At 32.8% G+C, this 24645-nt stretch overlaps 2 protein-coding genes and 1 long non-coding RNA gene across 3 annotated transcripts; all 3 read right to left on the reverse strand.

Moving 5' to 3' along the window:
* Positions 1–133: 133 nt before the first annotated feature.
* LOC130713890 (F-box/LRR-repeat protein At3g48880-like) lies at positions 134–3146 on the reverse strand. The gene is made up of 3 exons (XM_057563716.1): positions 3115–3146; positions 1225–1596; positions 134–674 (listed from the first exon to the last, which is right to left on the reverse strand). Exons 1-3 carry the CDS (start codon positions 3144–3146, stop codon positions 134–136), a joined length of 945 nt encoding a protein of 314 aa, XP_057419699.1.
* A 16814-nt stretch (positions 3147–19960) lies between these two features.
* LOC130732302 (uncharacterized) lies at positions 19961–21772 on the reverse strand. Its single transcript, XR_009017004.1, has 2 exons — positions 21312–21772; positions 19961–20650 (listed from the first exon to the last, which is right to left on the reverse strand). It is a non-coding gene; the product is annotated as an uncharacterized LOC130732302 (long non-coding RNA).
* Positions 21773–21919: 147 nt separating this feature from the next.
* Positions 21920–24325, reverse strand: LOC130713898 (uncharacterized). The gene is given in 5 exon segments (XM_057563727.1): positions 21920–22325; positions 22327–22934; positions 23600–23663; positions 23665–24125; positions 24316–24325. Coding segments are annotated over 5 exon segments (1356 nt in total). The 3' UTR covers positions 21920–22112.
* Between the last annotated feature and the right edge of the window lie 320 nt (positions 24326–24645).

Raw genomic sequence — 24645 nt, forward strand, 5'->3', positions numbered from 1 at the left:
GGTACATGCAAGCCGAAATCATCCATAATTTAAAGCCAATAAATGTTTATGACGCTTATTCAGTAAACAAAAACGAGAATTAAGTAATTTGAACAAGACAAAGGTTCTTCAATCTATGAAGCCTTCCATAAAACTAATCAATTGCAAAACACCTTACTTCATCATTATGCCAAATATCCTCAAGATGCCTTCTTGGATCATAGTTATGCCTCTGACATCTGCAACACTCGTTTACTTGACAAGAGATAAGCTTTTCTAGACAGGAGATGCTCAAATGCTTCCTCAAACTTTTAATATCATAAAGCTCAATGGAGTAATCTGATAGATCGTAAATGGTACTGTGACATATATTTACCAACACCAAACGTTCCATACTTTTGAGTACATGGCACAAAGCTTTCATATCCACTGATACGTACCGGATACTCAAGACCATCAAATTTGGGATGTGCTCAACCAAGGCATCAGCATGATGTTGTTCAAAGTCGAAAGTCAATTTCAATTCAGAGAGATTCTTGCAATATTTGCCAATTGCTGAAAACATGTGAGGACGGTTGACAATGGAGGTAATAGTTATTGACACAAGACCTCTCCATGATCTCATTGCATTGTAGATTCCATCTTTTGATAGGTGGCCTGAATCTGGAAAGACTAGTCGTTGGAGATTTGGAGTCCTACAAATAAAATAGGACACAATTTAAAATACCATAGTAAAGTAAGTGGGTATGTGGTGTTTGGTCATAAGGTTACGTAACATTGATTAAAATCACTTATTTATATATGGCTTATATAAAAAAAACTTATATATATATATATATATATATATAATGTTCAAGTGGATGTCACATTATAATAACATAACAAATTTTCATGTACTTAAATGTGTCTCAAATACCTGTTCCACCAATAAAATTTTGATATATCAATAAAAAGATAATTATATTGTGTAAGTTTATAACCTCTTCACTCACATTTTTAACTAACATATATGTCAATAATTCAATAGAAGGATAGACAAATGGTACATGAGATACTCATTATTCAATAGTGATATAACACTTACAAAAATAAATTATTAATAGAGAGAATAAAGAAAACTTTTTTTTAATACATTATACTTCAATTGATGAAGGGACAAAGAAATGTTCATGGAAATAATTAAGTAAGGTTATTTCAGTACTATACAACATAACAGTATACAAAAGGATAAGATAAATATGTTACCTTTCAGCTGCAGTGATTAACTGGAAGTCACTGAAGTAAGTATAATAATTGAATATTAAGCATCTTATGTTTCCATTGCCTAGCCTTACACCCAACTTCAAGAGTAAATTCAATTTTCTTTGTGAAAATATGTCATTCCAAGTATTTCGTATCTTTTGTACGTTGAAAATGCTAGAGTTGAGTGCAGTAAGATCAAGCTTATTCCAAAGTAAATGATTACGACTAGCTTGCATCCAAGATTTGCAAACTGTGGAGGCAACAAGTAGCTCTGCAGTATTGAGGGCCATAAAAATTCTCACCAGAATGTCATAGTTCAAATGATCATTTGAATACCTAGAGGATGAGCCGGAATTCTTCATTACTTCTGGTTTCCTACATGAATTATTATTTAGACACGTTAATGTTTTACATGAATATTTTAGTTCTCATGAACCTAGAAATGTAAATATTGAAAAATGCCACATCATAATTCAAATATCATGTATACGACACCTAATAATAAGAAAATAAAATAAAAATAATGATCAATTGGTCTATACATTATTTGATCTTTGTCTACATATATATCCTAATTAACATGATTATAGTTTTAGCAAGAAAAATGATTTTATTACTTTCTTATTCTTAGATTGGAAAGCATGAGACATATATAATATTAAGTGTTAAAATATGATACAAATCTTCAAAATTATTTAAAAAAGATGATACGAACATTCTAGAGAAATTCATGTGAAGTATCTTGAATAATCTAGTAATATTGGAGCAAGAGCTAAAATATATAGTTTTTGATGACTCAATTGTAATCATCAAGAAAAAAAAGAACATCACGGATATAGAAATATAGTGTGAAAATATAGATCATGTAGAGAAAAATTGTTGGTATCGTTTCAAGTCATAATGTTTTTTTTTTTAAGGTAAGTCATAACTTTATTATTGCAATAAATTTGAAAAATTGGAGAAGAATTATCTAAATACAATAAACATTTGGAGAATTTCATTAAAGAGCAAGATCGAGAGAGAGAATGAATATGATAAAACCTATGTAAAGGATGAGTAAATTTAACAAAGATGGGAAATGAATACAACTGGATTGTGTAAGGAGCCTCCTATGAGAGGGAGTTTCCCCTCTTGATGAGAAAGATTAGAACACTCAATTACAATGTCTTTTTTTCTAAAGGTGAAATGATATATATATAGGTAAGGAGAAATCTTGAAAAGATTGTAAAATGCAAAGACCCAACAAGATAAAATCAACAATGCACATTGACCAAAAAAACCCCAACAATGAATGATAAAACGCCAAAAGAACAAAAAAACCATAAAAAAACCCATGGATCAACAAACCCAAAATCGCTACTCAAAACCAAACAACTGCAAACTCGATAAAATCATCAGCCTAACAATCCAAAAGAAAAAACCCTAAAAACGGCCCGTAGATCCAGATCAGGCACCAATCAACCACTGATAGAAGCAATGACGAGAACCAATGATAAAAACAAGCCACACAAACTCAACAAAGAACATCCCCATCCTGACATTGAGAGGCACGAGAAGCAAAGAGCAGCAAAACCCAACGACCCACAAATCAAAGAGAAGCTTCTGATAGCACCCAAAGCTAAAAGATGCAGAGAGGAACATTAGTGAATCAGAAACAACAAGAGACACGCTGAACAAGAGGTCAACGGTTCAAAGCCACAAGAGAACTAAAACCCCAATGATCTAGTCTCAACAACAACTCATATCTAACTCAGCGACGACTACAGAACCTTGCCTCACCACCAGTGAAAGCGCCTAAAACCACCACAGACAACACCCACAGAAAACCCGAAACAAGGGAAACTACATAACAACGAAACCCAACGAACCTAACTAAGTCACAACAACGGATACCTGATCTCACCTATTGTCCACAAACCAGCCATTAAGAGAATAAACCTACAATACCCATTCTTTGACACCTTAGATATAAATAGAGAAGGCAGGAAAGGCGTCAGATCCAAGTTGGGGAAGGAGAAAATGGAGCAGCAACGCAAATATCTTCAAAAGCAAAAAAGCGACTGAGAAAGGGGGAAAGAACAAGGAAAGGAGGTGAGAAGACTAAAGAAGATAGAACAAGAGGAATGAGGTAGCCGTTCGCAAGGAGGCGGTGTAGAGGCCACCCAAACAAGATCTGCGTCAAGAGAGTTAAGAGAGAGAAAATTGATAGAGAGAAGGCTACTCATTTGACTGAATGTCAATTTTACCTTACATGCATATTCAAAAATATATCAATTCTAGTTTTTAGAACTTGAACCTCCTAGTTGCACTAATTTGGACTCAATTATGGATAGGCTAGAACATGAAACCGTAGAGAGGAGAATCCTTTTAAAAAAAGTTCACTTAAATCTTCTCTTACAGAAAAGGCACCAAATATTTTGGAAATTTTGATGTAAAACTCTGATGTAAAACTCTCATTTTACGCTCATAAATTGAGTTATTTTCTGGAGAATCCACCTCATGCTATCGATATATAAATTCAAGAATACAAACACATGTAAAGAGGGTCAAAAGCTGCAAAGCACAGAGAAAAGGGAACGAGAGAGGGAAAAAAACGTGTATTTAGTCAAAAGCGATAAGGCATACCTCTTACACAGCTCGTATCGAAGTTAACTGGTTGCCTTATGTCACTATATAAGATATACGCTGAGGAGAGTAAAGATTGAAATATATAAGGGCCAAAGACCTAAAAATGACCAAAAAAAACTCATCTCATGTGTAACGACGTGCACATAGTCAAATTATTTATTATCCTTATAAGGATAGGATATTAAAATATTTATAACATGTAATTAATATTTATTATTACACCTACTATCTTATATTTAAAACATATAAACTTTAATAATAATAGTAATGTCTTGAATAAATTCTAATAAATTTTAATACTAAATTATAAATGACATTGATAAAAGTAACTGCTTAAAAATATTATTCCAATTAATTTAAAATTATTTAATCTTTAAATATAATAAAGTAACAAATCATTTCTAAGAATACTTAACATGTAATATTTATTGCTTTGAACATTCAAATATTTTAGTTAATATACCATATTGACCAATATGACATTCACTTTTATATATATATATATATATATATATATATATATATATAAAAGATTTATATGATAAAATTGAGGGTATGAAGATGTGATCATTAATTTTTTATATGTAGGAAGTTTAATATACTTGACCCATTCTATTGTAGTTTTCAAATCATTGGGTGGATTGATTAGTTTTACACAAGAATGAGAAATGAATCCACCTAAGGGTGCATGGAGGAGTCTTCTATTAGAGAGAAGAGATAGGTTAGAACACTCAGTGTCTGTGTTAACCCCCACCCAGAACCAATAATCCACATAAAAAACCCATGGATCAACAAACCCAAACTCAGAACCCAAATGCAAACTTGCAAAACCCATAACAATCAAAAAACAAATACCCCCAGAACCCAGAGACCCAGATCAGCACTAATCAGGGACTGAGATGTAGTTCGAGATCCAAGTATCAAAACAAACCACACAAAGCCAACAAAGCAGAGTCCCATCCCGACATTGAGAGGCAGAGATCATCAAAATTCGAAGACCCAAAAACAAGAGAGCAGCTTCAAATAGCACCCAAAGGTGAAAGATGCAGAGAGGAACATCGTGACTCAAATACTACAAGAGACACATCGAATAAGAGGTAATCGATTGAAAGTCCCAAGAGAACAAAACCCCAATGATCTAGTCTTTGCAACAACTCAGATCTGACTCGGCGACTATCACGGAGCCATGCATCACCACAAGTGAAAGCCCCTAAAACCATCACTATCAACACCCACTGAAAACCTGAAACAAGAGCACCTCCATAACAGTGAAACCCAAAAAACATGACTCAACCACAACCACGGAACCCCGATCTCACCCATGGTCCACAAACCAGCCACCTTAGAGAAGAAACCTACAACACCCATTCTTGGACGCCTTATATTTGAATAGAGAAGGGAGGAAAGACGTCAGATTTGAGTTGGGAAGGAGAAAATAGAGTAGCGACGCAAAGATCTCCAAAAGAGAAAAAGCGACAAAGAAAGGGGGGAAGGAACAAGGAAAGGTGGAGGGATGACTAAAGGAGATAGAACGAGAGGGATGGGGTAGCCGTCGCGCAAGGAGACGGTGGAGAGGGAACCTAAACCAAATTTGCGTCAAGAGACTTTAGAGAGAGAAAAATTGAAAGATAGAAAGCTAATCGCTTGAATAAATGTAGTGTTATCTTACACACAAATTCAAAAATACATAATTCTAGATTTTGAACTTGAACCTTGCCCAATTGCACTGATCTGGACTCAATTATGGGATTGGACTGGAACTTGAAACCCTAGACAGGAGAATCCTCTAGCAAAAACATGTCACTTAAATCTTCTCTTCCAGAAAAGACACGAAATATTTTGATGAGAAACTCTCATTTTACACTCATAAATTGAATCATTTTCTAGAGAATTTACGTCATGCTATCGATATATAAATTCAAGAACACAAACACATGTAAAGAGGATCAAAAGATGCAGCACACTAAGAAAAGGGAAAGGGAGAGGAAAAAACATGTATTTAGTCAAAAGCGAAATAAGGCATACCTCTTACGCGGCTCGTATTGAAGTTACTTTGTTGCCTTTTGTCACTATATAAGATATACCCCAAGAGAGTAAATAATGAAATATATAAAGACCTCGAAATGAAAATAAAACACCTCTCATGCGTAACAACGTGGATATAGTCAAATTATCTAATGTCCTTCTAAGGATAGGATATTAAAATTGTGACATGTAATTAATATTTATTATTACACCATCTATCTTATATTTCACAAATATTAAATTTAATAATAATTACAATGTTTGAATCAATTCTAAAAAAATTTATATTATTTTATAAATGACATTGATAACATTATTGTCTGCTTAAAAAAATTGTTCTAATTAATTTTAATTTATAAATATTTAGACTTGAAATTTAATAAAGTAAAAAATCTTTTTTGAGAATATTTAACAGGTTATATTTATTACTTAGAAAATTTAAATATTTTAGTGAATATACCATATATTAACCAATATGACATTTACATATATTTACATAAGATAATCTATCTATATATCTATCTATCTTCTATAAACTATATAAAGGAAGAGTTTTTGCAACTTTGAGGGTAAGATAGTAATTCAATAAATCAATGCACATGAGTGAATATTTTTTCATGGGCATATATGTAAATTTGTGAATAATTAATTATAAAATCAATCTTGACCGTTGATTGTTTCTAATCCTAACCGTACATCATTTTCTTACAAAACCCTTTGAGAAACCTTTTGACATTCTTGGTTGTTTTCTTTATTGCTTTTGTAACTCTTGAATGTGGTTACAAAAATAGCAAGAGTCTCTTCCTTTTTCTCTCATATATGAAACACATTTCCATTCCACTTTCAGATTCCTTTCATCTTTCCCATCTTGATCTCCAGAACCTTTATTCCTATGGAAGAAATCTCTCTCATTTGAGTTCTCTAAAAGCATCATCCCCTGCATAAGAAGATATTCCGTCAGGTTAGAAAATTTTCTACTTCATCTATTCTTTTTTATCAGTCACTTCTTCTTCTTCATGAGTTTTCATTCTTTAGGCATTGGTGTTCTTCTCCATCATCATCGTCCATCCGGTAAGAGTTCTCTATGGATTAATAAAATTACTATGATATTTTCTTGACTTCTATTATGTTTTCTTCTTTATCATTTCTCTTATTGTGTTTCTTTTTTTTCATGCACAATTTTAATTATGATGTTATTTCCATTTCTTTGACAGTTCAATCTTTAGTTAATGTAAGTTTCCTGCTTTTCTTTTCATTTTCACTATCAACTAAATCAACTAAGTGATTTTCTTTTCTTCTAATCTAATAAAATCAAGTCTTTGTTCTTATTTTACATTTAATTGATTTCATTTCAATTTTTTCTTCTTTCAGGTTTTACTGCTATTGTTACCGTTCTTCCAATATACTATCTTGAAAATATGTAAGTTTCTTGCATCTTTTGTACTTTTTAATTGTTTGATTGTCAACTTGGTCTACTGAATGAAAGTCATCTTTATTTTATTTCACTTTATACAGTGTTGTCATCTTCATCGTCCTTCTTCTCTTTGAATACATTAGGTTGAATTTATTTTTGTCATTTTTAGGTGTCACTTACACTACGAATGCACTAATTTTACATTATTTTTTAATTTTTGGTTTTGTACTGCCTTCTTATTTCTTTTATCTATCAACTCTATTGGTTTTTTTTTTGTTGATAAATATCAACTCTATTGGTTGAGTGTACTTCATTTTTTTTGTTCATTTTCCTATTGAAATGAAATCCTTATTTTTTTGATTGAAATTGAAGGACCAATGACATTCAAGTTAAATTTTTTGAATCTTAATTTTTTATGTTATAACTCAACCATAATATAAATATATTAAATTTTATTTAAATACTAACTTTCGATTTCAATTTGAATTCATTTCTTCGTCTTTATAGTTTTAACCGCTTGAGAGTAGGAATTCTATGAGACACATATTATTAGTTTATATTTATTGAAACATTAATCAACTAATAATTAATATTAATAATAAAACTTAAATAACATCTTACCAAAATAATACTCTCGCTAACCCTTCTCTCTACAAGTATATAAATAAGTGTCAATACTCATTCAACATGTGTTATTCTCATAATCTTTGTTTATGTATTTGCTTTTGTTTTTTCAAAGGCTCAAGGTTCAAGTTATTTTCTCAGGTACATATATTCAAGGGGTAACTATTGATGTACTAGCCTAGAATGTTTATATGTGTTCTAACATTTTTTTTTCATGATGATTTTCAACTTGATTTCATCATGTAAAATCGAAACACCTAACAAAATATTTTCTTTTTGATGGCCCAAATTTTGCATAAGGTATCCGATATTTCAGAGTTCGTGTGCTTCATGTGTGGGAAATAAGAGATTTCAAAAAACCTCAAGTTGTTAATAGTATTAAGTTGCTCTTAATCGATGAACATGTATTCTGTTTTAATAGTTTTTTCCACTCTCATGGTACCTAATCAAACTATTTACTTTTACCATACAAAACCATGAATTTTTCTAATTGGAAATTTTTATTTTGAAAATAAAACGGCGCTCGAAGATCCATGCAACCTTTGGCCGGAGTCAAATAGCACAGTTTAGTGACACATTGTGTGAAGGACAAGTTTATATGATTCATAATTTTATGGTTCAAACATCTGCTAAGAAATGTAGAGTCAGAATGTATAAATACAAGATTACTTTAATGGGCATCTCTAAAGTTAAAGAGACTACAAGTGACACAATTTATGGAGCAAAATATGATTTTATACCACTTCCTAAAATTCAGACAACCGCTAATGACTAATACTTTTTTTGAAAGTCAAAATGTATTGAAATAAAGATGAGGAGATATACATGATATTCACCCTCCTCGAAGGGGATCCAAAAAGCAAAACCAGTCAAAAAATACCCTCTAAGATTCCGCAGACCTAACCAAAACCTAGCCAAACAGTTAAAAAAATCTAGCAAAACGGGTTTTGCTAATGACTAATACTTGCTAGGTTACTTCTCATACAACAGCAGCATTGCATGCTCCACATTGTAGTTTATTATTAATCTTTATATTTTTGTATGTTAGATGTTAATGAGCATTTAGTTGAAAAAAAGTGGATTAATAGAAAGTGAAAGGGATGGGAAGACAAATATGCATATAGATGTTGCGCTACACGATTCAACGTGAGTCTTTTTCATACATTGATTGATTATATTAAATTATTTAGACTCTCCTAAATCATTAGGTTTATTTTGTTAAAATTATAATGAAAATTGCAGAGGCAATCAACTGGTGTGTACACTTTGAGACTTATACGCAGACCAGGTGGTGGTGTACTTAAGCCAAGAAAATAACGAAGAAATTTTAGTTGTGATAGTCCATCCGTGTAAGACCAAAAACTTGCGATGCTGATGATGAAGTTCGAGGTTTGGTACACAGTTGAAAGGAACCATGTTTGGTGGAAGCATATTAGGAATTGAGCGTTAAGTAGCTTTAGTGTAAGTTCTGAAGACCTTGCAAATTCAAGGTGCAATGATGAAAATACCAAATGCAAAATTATTTTGGGATTTAGTCAGTCAAGGGCGCCAATTTGTTCTAGGTAAGTTCTTCTTTTCTATGTGAGATTCATATACATACTCCATAGTAAAGTTATTTGGATATCTAAGTAAAAACATTTTCTTGGCTTAAAAAAAACGCAAAACAAATCCGCCAAAACTCCAAGATGCATAAACTTCCAAGAACATCCACTAAACTCATCGACTTCAGGCATGACAGCACCGGTTTGAAGCGGATTCAACAATTTTTATATTTAAAAAGAATTGTATTGTTTTAATTCATGATTCTTATTTTAGTAAATCTATAAAAATAACTAAGAATATGAAAAAATACACATTATAAACAAAAATGAATATCTCCATGTATTTTACGGGTCACAATACTAGGACTTGGATTAAAACTTCCCGAGTCAAAACCTATTTATATTTTCCATTTTTTTTAATGTTTTTGTGCTCAATCAACAATTATTCTATATTAAAACTATTGTTACCTCCAAACAAAAAAATGAAAATTACTTTCTTCTTGGGTAAGACGTCTTTCTTTGAAGGAAATCATGTTCGAGTCGAGAACATCCATATCATTGTGAGGTTATCTCTCTTAGGGAAAAGTTACTTTCATACTACATGAAACAAAAAATAAAAATCTATATGAAAATTACCTAAATGCACATCAAATTTGCCTAGCTTAAAACACTTATGTATTTTCATTTTCTCTTTCTTTTTTTTACTCCTTTTTTTTTTCTAAAATTTCTTTTTATATGTTTATTGATTAACATAAATAAGGATGAATATATATATATATATATATAATAATAATAATAATAATAATAATTTCTTTTTTGCAAGACAAAAATCAACACATTTATCATGAAAAAATATTTACAAATTAATAAGTTCTTATATCTAAAATTAAACTATATCATTTATTAATTTGTAAATTATCTTTGGACATTGTTAAAAATACTACACACATTCTTATTAATACCAACAACCCTAATGTGTAGCGGTAGTGAAAATGTAACACACTTTAAATTGTGATACACATTGGGGATGATAATGATAGGCGTGGGTGATATTAATATCAATGTCCATTATCTTTTAATACATATAACAAAAATAACAAATATTTTAAAATTTTACGTCATAAAAAAAATGAATATCCCCGTGCATCGCACGGGTAAAAAATACTAGTAAACTATATAAAGGGAGAGTTTTTGTAGCCTTGGGGGTAAATCCGCCAATCAACAAATAATTTCAAAGACTATGAAGCTTGACCATGGATATTTTGGTAAAGATGTCTTTTATTTCACTTGGATTGAATCTCAGCTGTCCATTTCATAGCAATCCCATTGTCTTTCTGCATGCATTCACTAAACTTAATTGTAAAAATCAATGCATTCATTCATATGGGGTCCTAAAAACCTTTGAAGAAACCTTCAATATCCTTCAGTTTTTTAACCCTTTCATCTTCTTCAAAGCTTAAACTACATGTATAAATAGCCCTTTGCTCCATACTTTTTTTTGCCACTTTCTTACCTTTATCTTTGCTTTTTATTTGGTTTATAGTAGATTCGGTCATTGGCACTTCAAGCTTGATCAAACTCCCAAATGGTGAATGACTTTTCATTGTACTTTTTGTTTTTTCCTTCTATTATATCATTTCTTTGTCTTTTGCCAATCTTTTAAAAAGTGAGTGTGTCTATCAACGTTTGAGCTTCTAATTTAGAATATCATAATTTGGGTTTTGTTCATTTCAGGTTCAAACTGTGCGAGTGGAGAAGATGATAGATTAGATTGTTATGAGGGGAACAAATAAAGTAAAACACACGTGTAAAGAAATCATGATTTAAAAGTTATCTAATAAGTTTGTATTTCTTTCCTTTAAACTTTCATGCTTGAATTTAGGAATTGTTATTTTATTGGGTGAAGACTCAACTTGCATCATTTTTTGACATGGCTTTGAAACACAAAAATAAGAATTTGTGTTTGGAATTTGGTTTAAATAATCAAGATGAAGGAACTCTTGCTTCCATAGTTGAACAACTTGGAAGATAAACTGAATTGCCTAGGAAAATGCACGCTATGAAGGGTAGTTGCTGCAATAGTTACGATACGAGTGATGAGGATGACCAAGCTTCTAATTCATGATTTTTATATTTACATGATGTGGTATCTATTCCTTTACTCTTCTTATACTTTTTTTATCCTTAAAAAATTAATATCATTGTCTCTCATCCATATATCGTTCTAATTAATATGGGCAAGACTTTGTGTTAAGTATTTCAAGTGATTTGTTCTATTGGTAGCGAAAAAGAATGAGAGATATCTAACTGCAACAGAGACACATACATCTTTAGAAGTGTGGATTAAAGAAGAATGAAATAGACGGCGGCCGAAGACCCCAACACTATTCATAAAGGTTTTATAAGTTTGTGGAAGAAGATTGAAAACTTTGGTGGCTCATAAAGTCTGCATAGTGCAAAGCATGTTATGAAAACCATAAAAGTATGGTAGACAATGAAACAAAATTGGATGGGTAATAATGTAGAGAAATGTTAAAGCAACAAGTGCATCGATTTGAATTACTCCAAACAAATGTTAAATCAAGAAATTTTACTTAAATCTGATAGAAGAATGTTCAAGTTCATTGGTATATTGTTTCTTTTTATTTATATTATTAGTAATTATAATAGTAAAAGTTGTAAATATTAATATGTATTCATTAACATAATAGAAATTTAACTCTAAAATTGAAACACAATGAGTTGAAGAATATTATAGAGAAGTTGATTGAAACTAATGGGTTATTCATGTCCTTAAGTAATGAAGCATATGTGAATTTGTAGGTGTTCTTTGTAAATTGAAGTTTAGTTTTGTCTTTGAACCTCTTTGCATAAAAGAATTGAATATTTTGTCTTAAAGAAGTTTAAAATTTATTATGATATGGTGTTGATACATTAAGGGACTAGATTATATATGTTTTGGGGGCTGCTATCTGTTGCTATACATTTTTCTCTTCGAACAAAGAAACTTAAATTGTTTAATATTTTTATTTGATTTAAGGAAATAATTTAGCAGTTAATGTTTTTTTATCTACATTTGGTGATTGTTAGTGGACAATGTTTATTTGTTTTTTCGATCTATTTTGTCGAGAGTCCAACGACCATGTGCATTGTACCACTACATTAGATTGATTGACTGCTCATGGGCTAAATAGAGTGAACTCTATGCCGTTCCAGTTTTAAGGAAAATATATTAAAACACATATTTTGTTTCAAATAGATAAAATAAATAAATAAATTGTTCTATTTTACTATTGCAAAAAATAATAACAGACCAAGACATATAAATATAAATAATATTTTTAAATCTAATCATAAATTGATAAATTTATATGAATCATAGAACATGAAACAATGTCATTTACATGGAATTTGGGTGAAGCTTGCAAGGGGATTGTAAAGGGGCATAAGTTATAAAATTGAAGTGCATTCAATAAATTTATAGTGAAGCTTGCAAGTGGAATGCAAACTTTTCAAGTTCCATTCTATATTAATAATTATAATAATTGATGTCATAGTTTAAATCTTAATATATGCTACTTACTTTATTTTATTGTAGTGGTAGAATGGAATAAATAATATAAATGAGATATGCGAAAATGTTGGAAATTTTTTAAATTATAAGAATAATATATGAAACTTGATTATAAATAATTTAAAAATATTTAAGGAATAAATTTCAGAGATATAGATATGAGATATGTATCAAACCAATGTATATGTTCAAATTGAAATAAATACAAACGTTATATTTTAAAAGAAAAATTGCCTTTAATTTTAATTTTAAGTATCCAATATTACAGTTTTAAATTAAAACCAATACAAAATTTAATTTAATTTTAATTCATATTTTATTGATTTAAAATTCAATTACATTGAAATAAATGATTTAAATAACATTTACTCATAAAGCTAATGTAATTTATTGTCATTAACAATTAGAAATTTAATTAATTTGAAACTAAAAGAAATCATTTAAATACCATTTAATCTATTTATATTTTGATTGTGTAATTGAATGAATATTTAAGGTTTATATAACAATACTTGAGTTTAAAAATCCCTTTCTTTTACCAAAAAATACTATCCCTTTAAAATGTCTAATCATCACAAAAAACAAAATTCATGAGGCAAAAAAATTTTCACATTCATAACTCCATATAACATGTGTAATATTTACATATATTTAATATCAAAAACAGGGGTTTCATATTATGCATTCATAACATTTAGTAATCATAGACCAAATAAAAAAAATTATAACTTTATGAGTGTAAACTAAAAAAAAATAAAAATGATCTTATAAAAATAAACAATGTCATTTTAAAATTAAAAAAAAAGGTTCTTAGAATGATGCTTTATTTTGCAAGACAAAGACTTCTTAAGTAACGTAGAGGTGAATGCATTTAAAACAAAGATTATATAAAACACCACTATCCCCGAGGGTTAGCTCAAATAGTAAGAGTTAGGGGACATAAGGGTTGGGTAAGATGAATGGCGAAGTTTTCAAGGTTCGAATCCTAAGGAGGGACTAATTTCCTAACATTACTAACAATTAACATTTGTCTATCAAAAAATAAAAACACCACTATTTAAAATAAAAATTATAATGCAATAATTTTCTTATACTACTACTTATATTGTTGTAGATTTAAAACTTACTCAGGAGCAAATAAAATTTTTCGCATTTGAAAAAATAATCACTTTATTGCAAAGCAGCAGTAGGTCATTAGTCGGCTTCCCCAAAATGACTCAAATTGATAGGTCCTCAATACCAACTTCTCAAAATAAGCTTAATTTGGACGAATTATATTATGATGGACAAGATCTAACAACATAGTATGTACATCTTCTATCTAACATGACACCAGAATAAAAAAGTGTTTATGAGACGATCATGTCAACAATTAATTAAGATAAATGAGTGTTGTTTTTTTCTATGGTTATGGAGGAATAGAGAAAACTTTCATTTGAAGAGCATAAACAACAGCTATAAGATGAAAGACGAAGAACTCAATATTCGCAAGCATTATTTTTGAAGTTATAGACTGAACACTTAAAGATATTATAATATTTACTAATAAGCTCAATTTCAACTAACTTTTTGGAAGAGAAGTTGTTGTTGTGGAATGACAATAACAACAGGAAGTTTCAACTTCATGAACATATTATATCACAATTTTCAAAAAAATAATAATAATTCAAAACAAAAAGTCAAAACTAGCTGAAATAAATGATGAAACAAAAGCATCAAAATTGACATTCACCACATCTGGAAGAGGTCGAACCCAGGCCGGAGGAAGCTCCTTAGAGGTTGGACGCATATGAGGTATTTGTTGTCACCAAAGATGGATGCGATGCAGCAGCACATCACAACGAAAAAAACCCAACGAAGCGAGAAGCTGGTGACGGAACATGCATTTCAATCCCCTTGAATGGAGTAACATCAAGCAAGGTAAAAATAAATCACAGATAAAGTCCTGCATATAGATAATACAACCCACTATATTGCCAAGGCAACACGCAAACAACAAGAGTTGTAAAACAAGACAAGTTAAAAGAATGTGGTGTGTCGTCTCAGGGGAGACATGACACCGCAGACACACTAAATCCATCACAACGCCACGACCAAACAAAAAAACACATTTATAAAAAAACCTTAAAATTTTTTTATACAAAATAATATATCAATACAAAAATATCTTTAAGAAAATAACGCAAAAATAATAAAAACACACAAAATAAATAAAAGTAAAAATCTCCCGTGCATCGCACGGGTCAAAAATACTAGTATATGATAAAATAGAGGGTATGATGAAGTTATCATTAAATTTTTATATGTGTGGAGTTTAATAGAGTTGACCAATTCTATGATAATTAACTTTTAAATCATTTGGAGGATTGATTAGTTTTACTAGGATGAGAAATGAAATTAAACCAATCTGAGTGTGCACGGAGCCTTCTATTAGAGGGAGTTTTCCTCCTGAAGAGATAAGTTAGAACACTCAGTGTATGTGTTAACTTACACACAACTTTTTATTCTAATGTGTAAAGTTCATATTAATATCTAGGCTTAAATATGTTTTTGGTCCCTCAAAAATTAAGGTCTTTTAGTTTAAGCCCCTCTAAATATTTTTTTTTGGTATACACCTCTTAATGCAAAATAATATGGAGGGATAAGCCCATGCCGTTACCTTTACCTAACGGACGCTGACGTAACATATTTTAGAGGACCTAAATCAATGAACCATGATGTTAGAGGGACCTAAACCAAGGAACTATGATTTTAGAGGGACCTTGGTTTAGGTCCCTCTAAACGACGTAAGGTGACGACAGGAGCTGAAACCTCAGTACACCCTCCGGTCACATATATAAGTAAAAAACATTTTTTAGGTTCATTCATTTAATGAATGTATCTAGTTGTTTTAATGACTAGATACATTCATTAAATGAATGAACCTAAAAAGTGTTTTTTGCTTATATATGTGATCGGAGGGTGTATTATTTTGCATCTAGGGGTGTATAACAACAAAAAAAATATTTAGAGGGGTCAAAAGCAAAAGATTCTAATATTAGAGGAACCAAAAACATATTTAAGCCTATTAAGAATGTAATAATTGTGAGAAAATATACTTTCATGTCAACCAAACTAACAAATCACAATAAAGAGTTTTAGATTGAGAACATAAACCTCTTTCCTAAATATCATAATTCAGTAAAAATAAAATTCTTGGATTCACAAGCTTTTAAAATATAATAATTTTCTTAAACGGTGAAAATATGGATAATTTTCTAGAGTCATATCCAAAGTAAGCTGAAATTAAACTCGAACTATATAAAATGTTGAATATTTTAATTTTTTTTTTTGACTTTGGTTCAATAGGAATTTAGCTATGAAAAATCATTACTGGAAAATTAATAGATGAATTTTTATAATAATAAAATTATAAATTATTAATAGAAGTAGCTAGGAGAACTTTGACACACATAGGGAGAGAGAATGAATATGATTTATAGAGGTTGAGTCAACCTAACAAAGATGGGAAATGAATCCAGCTGGAGTCCGTAGAGAGCCCCTAATGCGAAGGAGTTTCCCATCTTGATAAGGAAGGTTAGAACACTCAGTTGCAGTTTTTGTTTTTTCCAAAGGTGAAATGATATATATAGATAAGGAAAAATCTTTAAAAAGATTGTAAAGTATAACGACCCAACAAGATAAAATCCACAATAAAGATTGAACAAAACTCCTAACCACAACCAAAAATCCACGAAAAAAATCCAAGGATCAACAAACCAAAACTCGCAAGAGGCAACCTAAACCAGATCAGAGTCAAGAGAGTTTAGAGAGAGAAAAGTTGAAAGAGAGAAGGCTACTCGTTTGACTAAATGTTAGTGTTATCTTACACACATATATAAAATACATTAATTCTAGTTTTTAGAACTTGAACCTTGCTCAATTGCAATGATCTAAACTCTATTATTGGACATGGCTTGAAATTGAAACCTTAGAGAGGAGAATCTACCTCATGCTATCAATATAATTTCAAAAATACAAATACATGTAAATGAAGTTGATGAAAAGTAGCACAAGAAAGGGGGATTTGAATTGTGTCATCCAAAAACTTGGATTTCCAAACGATTAAGAACGTTGCTGCTTGAGTTGGTGTCGTTTGGTGTAGCGGAATTGTGAGAGCAGAGAAGGAGTCAATGAACACCATCATTTTTATCCTGATTCACCCCTTGAACGATCGGGATACATTCAGTCCTTGGCTATACCAATGTTTCACTAATTAAGTATCAAGGACTTCTCCATACAAGTATTCTTGTTCATGCCTCTTTAGGAATTGTTGAGTATTCTTTGACCATTGCCTCTCCAGGAAAATCAAGTATTTATTTTTCACTGCCTCTTCAGGCATAACAAGTATTCTTAGAACTTCTCCTTACTAAGTATTATTAGGACTCCTCCTTATAAAGTATCTATGACTTCTCCTTAAATAATCTTTCTCAAGATTATTCCCTTCTACATAGTTCTCTTCTTCTAAGAGTGATGGTAAAAACTATTCAGTCCATAAATCATAAAGTATTAGAGAAAAGATGTGACTCTAGGTGTATATTTTTATATTCTGTTACATGAGAGATAAAAAAAAGATTTGACCTTTAGGAAAATCTTCTCATCGTGTTGAAGCAGACAATGGAGAAGATCGTTTCTAAGTTTTGAGTCGAAGACTTCTATCTTGTGAGCTCAAAAGATAAATCTCCTAGTCTTCAGATCTTCCCTTTATACTTCTAAATCTTATGTGAGAGAAAGATAACCGTTGGAGCGTGTTCTTCACAGAGCTTCTAGCCGTTGGATCAAACGGTGCTTTTGTGTACTTGATATATGTTGCATTTAATGCATGACACTGTTTGATGAAGACCTTTTGCTGAAAGGATGTAATCTGTCAGCTTGTAGGTAGCATAGGTTTGAGCTTCTATCCGTTGGTGTATAGATATGGTAATTTAATAATGACACCATTTCACTTTTCACTTTGCATTGTACTTTGTCAGAACATGTGATCTTGACTTTGCGAGGCTTCTTCATGAAGCTATTCTGAGCTCTTTTCCAATTTCATTGCAACAGTCATTTTTCAGACTCTGCAACTTTCATCCTATGATAGACTTGGTTTCATTCAGACGATTTGCTTTCATTGCTCTTCTGCTTCAGTCGTCTTTCCTGTGTTCAGACGATCATTCTGCTTCACTCATTCTTCTTTCCTTCTTACTATTGGTGATTTCGAACTTGGACGATAACCTTTGACCCATAACCTATAACTTCTTCTCAGGAGATGAATTGTTTTGATAGTGTTGCCTGAATAAGATAGACAATAGTTGGCATCGATTTTACTCCGTTTCTTGTGTGAGAGAGGAGGAAACTTGAGCTTGTTGTCATTGTGCTTGTTTCCTTTATCAATGTGCTTCATAGTGTATCACTTGATTTCTTGCACTTGACTTTCTCTTCTAGCTTGTCAGAGATATATTTCAAATTTAGTTGGTGTTCATTCTCTAGACATTGCTTCCATTTGTCAGTCTTTGAGATAGACGATGAATGTAGACGTTGATGAGTGTAGTCTTCTCAAACGATCTGATTTCTTTGATTGATCTTGCGTGGGTTGTCTTGAAGCTTTGACTCTTCTTGTAAAGACGTCTTGATGCTTTGACTTTTACTTGCGTAGACTGTCTTGTAGCTTTGATCATTCTTCTCTTTGTAGGGCTGTCTTCAGTCATCGTTGTGTACTCCATTATTGGACGATAAGGCATGGTGGGCATAAGTGTTATTTCCTGAAATGTAATTCATATGAAAAATTGTTATCATTCACAATATGATAAAGGATGTATTCAACGTTTGAACTTAACAGTAAAGATGATCAAAAGATGCAAAGCACTAAGAAAAGGGAACGGGAGAGGAAAAATGCATATTTAGTCAAAAGGAAAATAAGGCATACCTCTTACGGAGCTCATATCAAAGTTACCTGGTTGCCTTATCTCACTATCAGGGACCAAGATGAAGTGACGAGATCCAAGGATCAAAACATGCCACACAAAGGCAACAAAGTAGAGCCTGATCCCGAAATTTTGAGGCCCTTAGGGCAGAGCCAAGCAACAGCGAAAGATCCACAAACTAGAGAGCAGATTCAGATTGCTCCCCAAATGTTATTCTTTTTCATTTCATGGGAATAACATACAAACTTACCTACAACGTTATTGATTATCGTACAAGCATAAATTTGGTTGTTGTGTGTGTGTATATATATATATACTTTATATGTAAGTTATCTATTTTCCCTCCCCACCTAGGTTGCTTGGTACATTGTCACAAGTATTATCACAAAGAGCAATACAAAAGAAAAGGCATTTTGCGGCGCTTCTGGAAGCATTTTGCGGCGGTTAAAACCGCCGCAAAATGTATAATGAGGCGTTTCCTTGAGCACCGCAGTTACGAGCGTCGGAGGTCGCTCTGCGGCGCTTATATCCAAGCGTTGGAATAACCGCCGCAGTATTTTGCGGCGGTTATAAACCGCCGCAGAGTTCTACAGTTATTTTAAAAATAATTTCTATTTAATTACATTGAATTGCTGAAAAAAGTTTTAAATTTTTTTTTAAAAGTCAAATTATATATTCAATCAATAAATAAAATGAAGCTTATAATCTTGTGGTATGCAGAAAAACTAGCAGATTCACCTAACTTAAGAAATACAGTGAAGGAATCTAGTAAAAATACCAATCTCTCAACCATCAAAGTACGCAATGTACAGCCAGAAGCAAACACCCCATTACCTCTTGAACGTCAAATTTAGTTTAAAATTCAGTTGCACAACTTTTTTCAGGCAGTTCAGTAATGACTGTTCAGTTTCATTACATTCACGTAGAACCCTTATCAAAAGCCATTGTTAGGAGTTGGTTCCTAACAGTGAGACAAACACAAGGAAAATAGATGCAAACAGAGAAGATTGTTTATTAATGGTACTGGCAAATACACAGAAAGGGAATGGCACCCAAATCTGACAAGAGCTAGGCTCCTAATAGGAAGCTCAGTGCTTCCTATCCATCTCTCAAATTAGCTAAAGATTTTGGTAACCTCTCAACCTCACTATTGCCTTCTTTATACTAGATTCCTACCATCTTCCACCTCACCCTCTCTCTCTCTCCATTCTGTTATAGAGTCAGTTACACAGATATTCCCTTAGTCCCCCCTCCAATTTCCACCTTGCCCCTTCTAGAATAAACTTTCCACTGCCTACGCCCACCTTGATCTTGCACGAGTGGCCCCTCATCATTTTCAGCTCTAACAGCCATAATGATAAAAAAAAATGCAGATCAAGGTTATAATATAATTACCCTTATGCCAAATAATATAGTTGCTTGTGATGTTCAACACCTCAGCATAAGTGTATTGCCACTTCTTTGATGCTACAGTTGTTCCTCCTTTGTTGGGCTTATTCATCTCCTTATCTAAGTTCAAAAAGAAATATTGAGATTAAAACAACATAGCCCTTAACATTGAAAAGCTAATCAATGTCTGGATAATATCTGCTTCCTTCTTTTTGGTGTCTATCTGGTTTTTAAAATGAAACCATTTAGGAGGAAACACTGTCTTGTTCGCACCAAAAGCCTCCTGGACCTGAAATGAAACACCAAAAACAACAATAAATAAATAAATATGAATTTGACTGGATTGGATTATTGGAGCTTCTTCCCAAAATTGATTTTGGCTTTAGAATCAATGGCAAAAGAATTTCAGTTGCTTTGGATAATATCAAAACAAAATTCAGCATGTATGATTCTAGAACGGCTTAAGCATGATTTCTTAAGGTATCCATGATAAGATTAAGACTAGTAAGCATGATTTCTCAAGGTATCCAAGACTTAAATTAAGACCAGTAAGCATGATTTGTCAAGGTATCCATGACTTAAATTAAGACCAGTAAAGCATGATTTCTCAAGGTATCCATGAAACTTTTCAAGCATATACTCAGTCTTTCCATGTTCAGAGGATACGAAAGCTCATGTGCATATACAAAATCAACTGGATAGTAAAAAAAGCAAAAGACACAGTTCAGAAACCACTCATGATACACAGTTCCAACTGATACTAAAATGACTTTGCTCACTAAGCACAATCACACTGTTTTGGGTTATCATACGTTTGTCTAAAGTGATTCAGAAGAAATTGATGAATATTTCTGATTCTGATTAACCACATAACTCAATATTGAAAGCAAAATGGCTAAATCAAGCATGTAACACGTAAAAGAAGAGATGCAGAACCCTAAATCTCTTACCTGATTCGATTTTCACTGGAAGATTTGCACACAGAAAGCAATGAAAAGGGAATCGCGATCCAAATCTGGTGGAGAAGAAAAGGGAATCGCGATCCAAATCTGGCTGAAGAAACAATGAAGGAGGTTCCATCCATGCCTCTTCCTTTCAATCCATGACAAATCGCAATCCAAATCTGGCTGAGAAGCAATGAAGGAGGTTCAACGTGAAGTGAGAAAGGACGTGGGTGAAATCGCGATCTGAGATAAGAAACATGGAAAGGGAAAAAAGAGGTGAGGTGGGTTTAACGTAACTTAGGGTTTTGAGTTTTAATCATTCTGCGGCGCTTCCCCCAACCGCCTCTGGTTAAACCGCCACAAAATACTTAGTAACCGCTAGAAATTGAAAGTAGACCGCCGCTAATTGACTCAAACTGCGGCGCTTGACTAAACCGTCTCCATAACTGCCGCGTTACACTTTGCGGCGGTTTTCTTGGAACCGCCGCAGATAGCCGCCGCAAAGTACCCGTTTTCTTGTAGAGGAGGGAGTGCTACCAATACACTCTTTCATGACATTGATAATTTTCTATTCTAAATATGATTTTTCTTCTGAGCATCCTTTAAAAGTAGAAACTGCATCTTCAATTTGAAAAGAAAAAAGAAAAAGAAAAATCTCAACGAAAAACCAGCCCAAATAAAGAAATCATACTAGAAAACACTAGTTAAGATGTGAGGATACAGTCATGTTAAAATAGTTTTGAACTTTAAAAAAACTAAGAACAGAACCGAATCAGCTTCCACTGGAATACCGAGTGCAGCATTCTCTCAGGAAAGTATTATCTTCATCAGTAACACACAGTTGCTCTTCCCTGGCTCGTATTCAGAAACCACCATTTGATTCTCCTCATTGCCCTCCAACATGTTCCTCACAGACCATATGCCCCATTCTCTCAGGAAAGGATTATCCTCATCAATAACACACTGCTGCAAGAGCAGTAGAATTCCATTCCTATGCCGAATTTCATCTTGAGCATGCTTAATTCCTTCTATATACACAATTTCCAATAAGTGTGACTATGTCTCGCCTAAAGCCCTTGTAAGGGCATGGTTTTGAGGAACAACTAGGACCTTCTTGGCTCTCAAATTGCTTGATTCCTTTCCTAATTATTGCTGGAGGTTCAAGGTCCCCAAGCCAAGATAAAAGCATGTCTATGAGGCCATATGACAATAGCACATCAACAACATCATTAGCATCCTCCTTATTACACCTCACACTATCTTGAGCACAAATGTCCCTCAATATAGTAAGAGTGTAGCAAAGAACATCAACATCAGTAGAGCCACTAAGAAGACCAGATTTGCCTCTCATGGCATGCTCAAGAACCCTAGTAGACTTCTTGAATATTTCAAAAACAAACAACGCAACATCCTCTGGAAGCGCAACATCTCTGTTTCGCACATACAATATTTCTGCTAGGATTTGCAGAAGAAATGCTTGTTCAGATGAAAACTCATCATATTTTGACTCGGTATCTTCACCCTTAGGAAGATCCACAAACCGTAACTTAGAAAACAACACAGGCCATTGAGATTCTTCAAGGCAGATTCTTGAAAGAAGCAACATTATCCAATCCTCATCAAAGCTGGCTGGTTCAACAGAAGCCAATAAATTAAAAGAAGAGCCAAAAAGCAAAGAATAGGTCGTTTCTACAACTAAAAAAGCATCACAATCCTAATGACACTCATGATAGCATATAAAATCAGTGAAGTTTAATTACAAGCAACAATGCCGCGGCTGCAACAACATTATTATTACAGTTTTGATACATCCACCCCTCACTTTCTCTTCCTCTCTCTCTCTCTCTCTCTCTCTTATGTTTTTCTATCATGTAACTCATCATATCTATATATCATTTCTCTCTTTTCTATTGATACATCTCCCTCTTGGCGTGGCCATATTTGTGGTATCAACCAATTCTTTTCCATATTACTATCCCACTAGACTAGGTTGACTACATATCATTCAATGCCATAAGAAATAAGTGAAGTTTCCAAGCAACATGCAGCAGCAGCAACACAAAATAAAAAATTATCACACTAGATTAGGTTAGCTACATATCAACCAATGCCATAGCATTTTGCCAAATACTAAATTTAAGAAGACATTCAAATCAAGCACAAAAAATTACTAGTAAAAATTACTAACTCAATTAAACAAACAAATAAGTAAATAAATAAAATCAGGGCTAAAAACATAGAGAAAACAGATAAGTACACAATCAATTATCATATACATAAAACTATTAACTAACCAAAAGAAGCAGTTCTCACAATTTGTGCAATTACAGACAAACCATCATCACTGGAAATTAAGCTTTCCAAACCATTGAAGGTTTTCATCACAACATGTATAAATCTCCTTCATTCCAAGCCTTGCAAGAGAAAAAAACCCAACAGGGTAAAACTCTTCCCAAACAGCACGTTGATGTTCCCTCCCAGCCAATGAAACATTCGCCAGAACCTGCACACCCCAGCGAACCAACCCATGATCAGGGCATGAAGACGCAGCTTGTGACTTCAAAATGCTGGACACAACAACCACACCACCATGCTCAAGAAACGAGTTCTGGTTCGCAGTTTCACCGGCGCAGAGGTTTCTGAGAAGCTTGAAGCATAAAGAGAGAAGATGATGATGATTGGGTGATTGAACTATACTGAGCAATGCAGGGAGAACCCTTTTGGAAGCAAGGTCTGAACTCCCAGAATCGGATTCGGAATTGCGAATGAGAAGAGATATTGAAGGGTGTTGTCGTCTGCCATTGCTTCGAAAATTTGGATCTTGATGAACAAGTAACACAACACCACAATTAGGTGCTGTTTATATTTTAAGGGTTTTATTTTACCACCCAAAATACTACAAAGCAAACAAACTCAAAACCAGTACAAGAGACAAAGAACAAGATCAGCGTGCGACAAAAATGTCTCCTCCTTTGAATAAGGAAATGTGAACCATCTCGTCTAGCCTCACCTGTGCGCATGTATTTGGGTCGTTGTTTGGTTCAAAGTGAAATCAATTATACAAGCATACACAATGCCCAAATATTTCCACATTAAAAGGGAACTCCTCCTCCTAGTTAGAATACCATGTGACTCAAATTAACTCCCTTGGCAAAAGAATCACCTAAATCCATTTGTTTGCTTTCACAATTGTCATGCCCTTTGCTAAATCAAAACCACCGAAAACCCCAATTAGTTCATTTTTCTTCCTACCTCTGTGCTCAATTTTCCTGGGGGCCTCCGCCTAGGCCTCAGGGTTGAGAAGCAGATGGAACGACACATCACAAGGGGGGACTCGAAT

Source organism: Lotus japonicus, chromosome 1 (assembly GCF_012489685.1).
Source record: "Lotus japonicus ecotype B-129 chromosome 1, LjGifu_v1.2".
Classification (NCBI taxonomy): Eukaryota; Viridiplantae; Streptophyta; class Magnoliopsida; order Fabales; family Fabaceae; genus Lotus; species Lotus japonicus.

Excerpts from the sequence above, each read along its gene's own strand:
- LOC130713890 (XM_057563716.1), bottom strand. The coding sequence starts at position 3,146 with ATGGCTGGTTTGTGGACAATAGGTGAGATCAG. Across the intron at positions 1,597-3,114 it reads TGGACAATAGGTGAGATCAG|GAAACCAGAAGTAATGAAGA; the intron begins GTATCCGTTGTT and ends TAATTCATGTAG. Across the intron at positions 675-1,224 it reads TTAATCACTGCAGCTGAAAG|GACTCCAAATCTCCAACGAC; the intron begins GTAACATATTTA and ends TTTTATTTGTAG.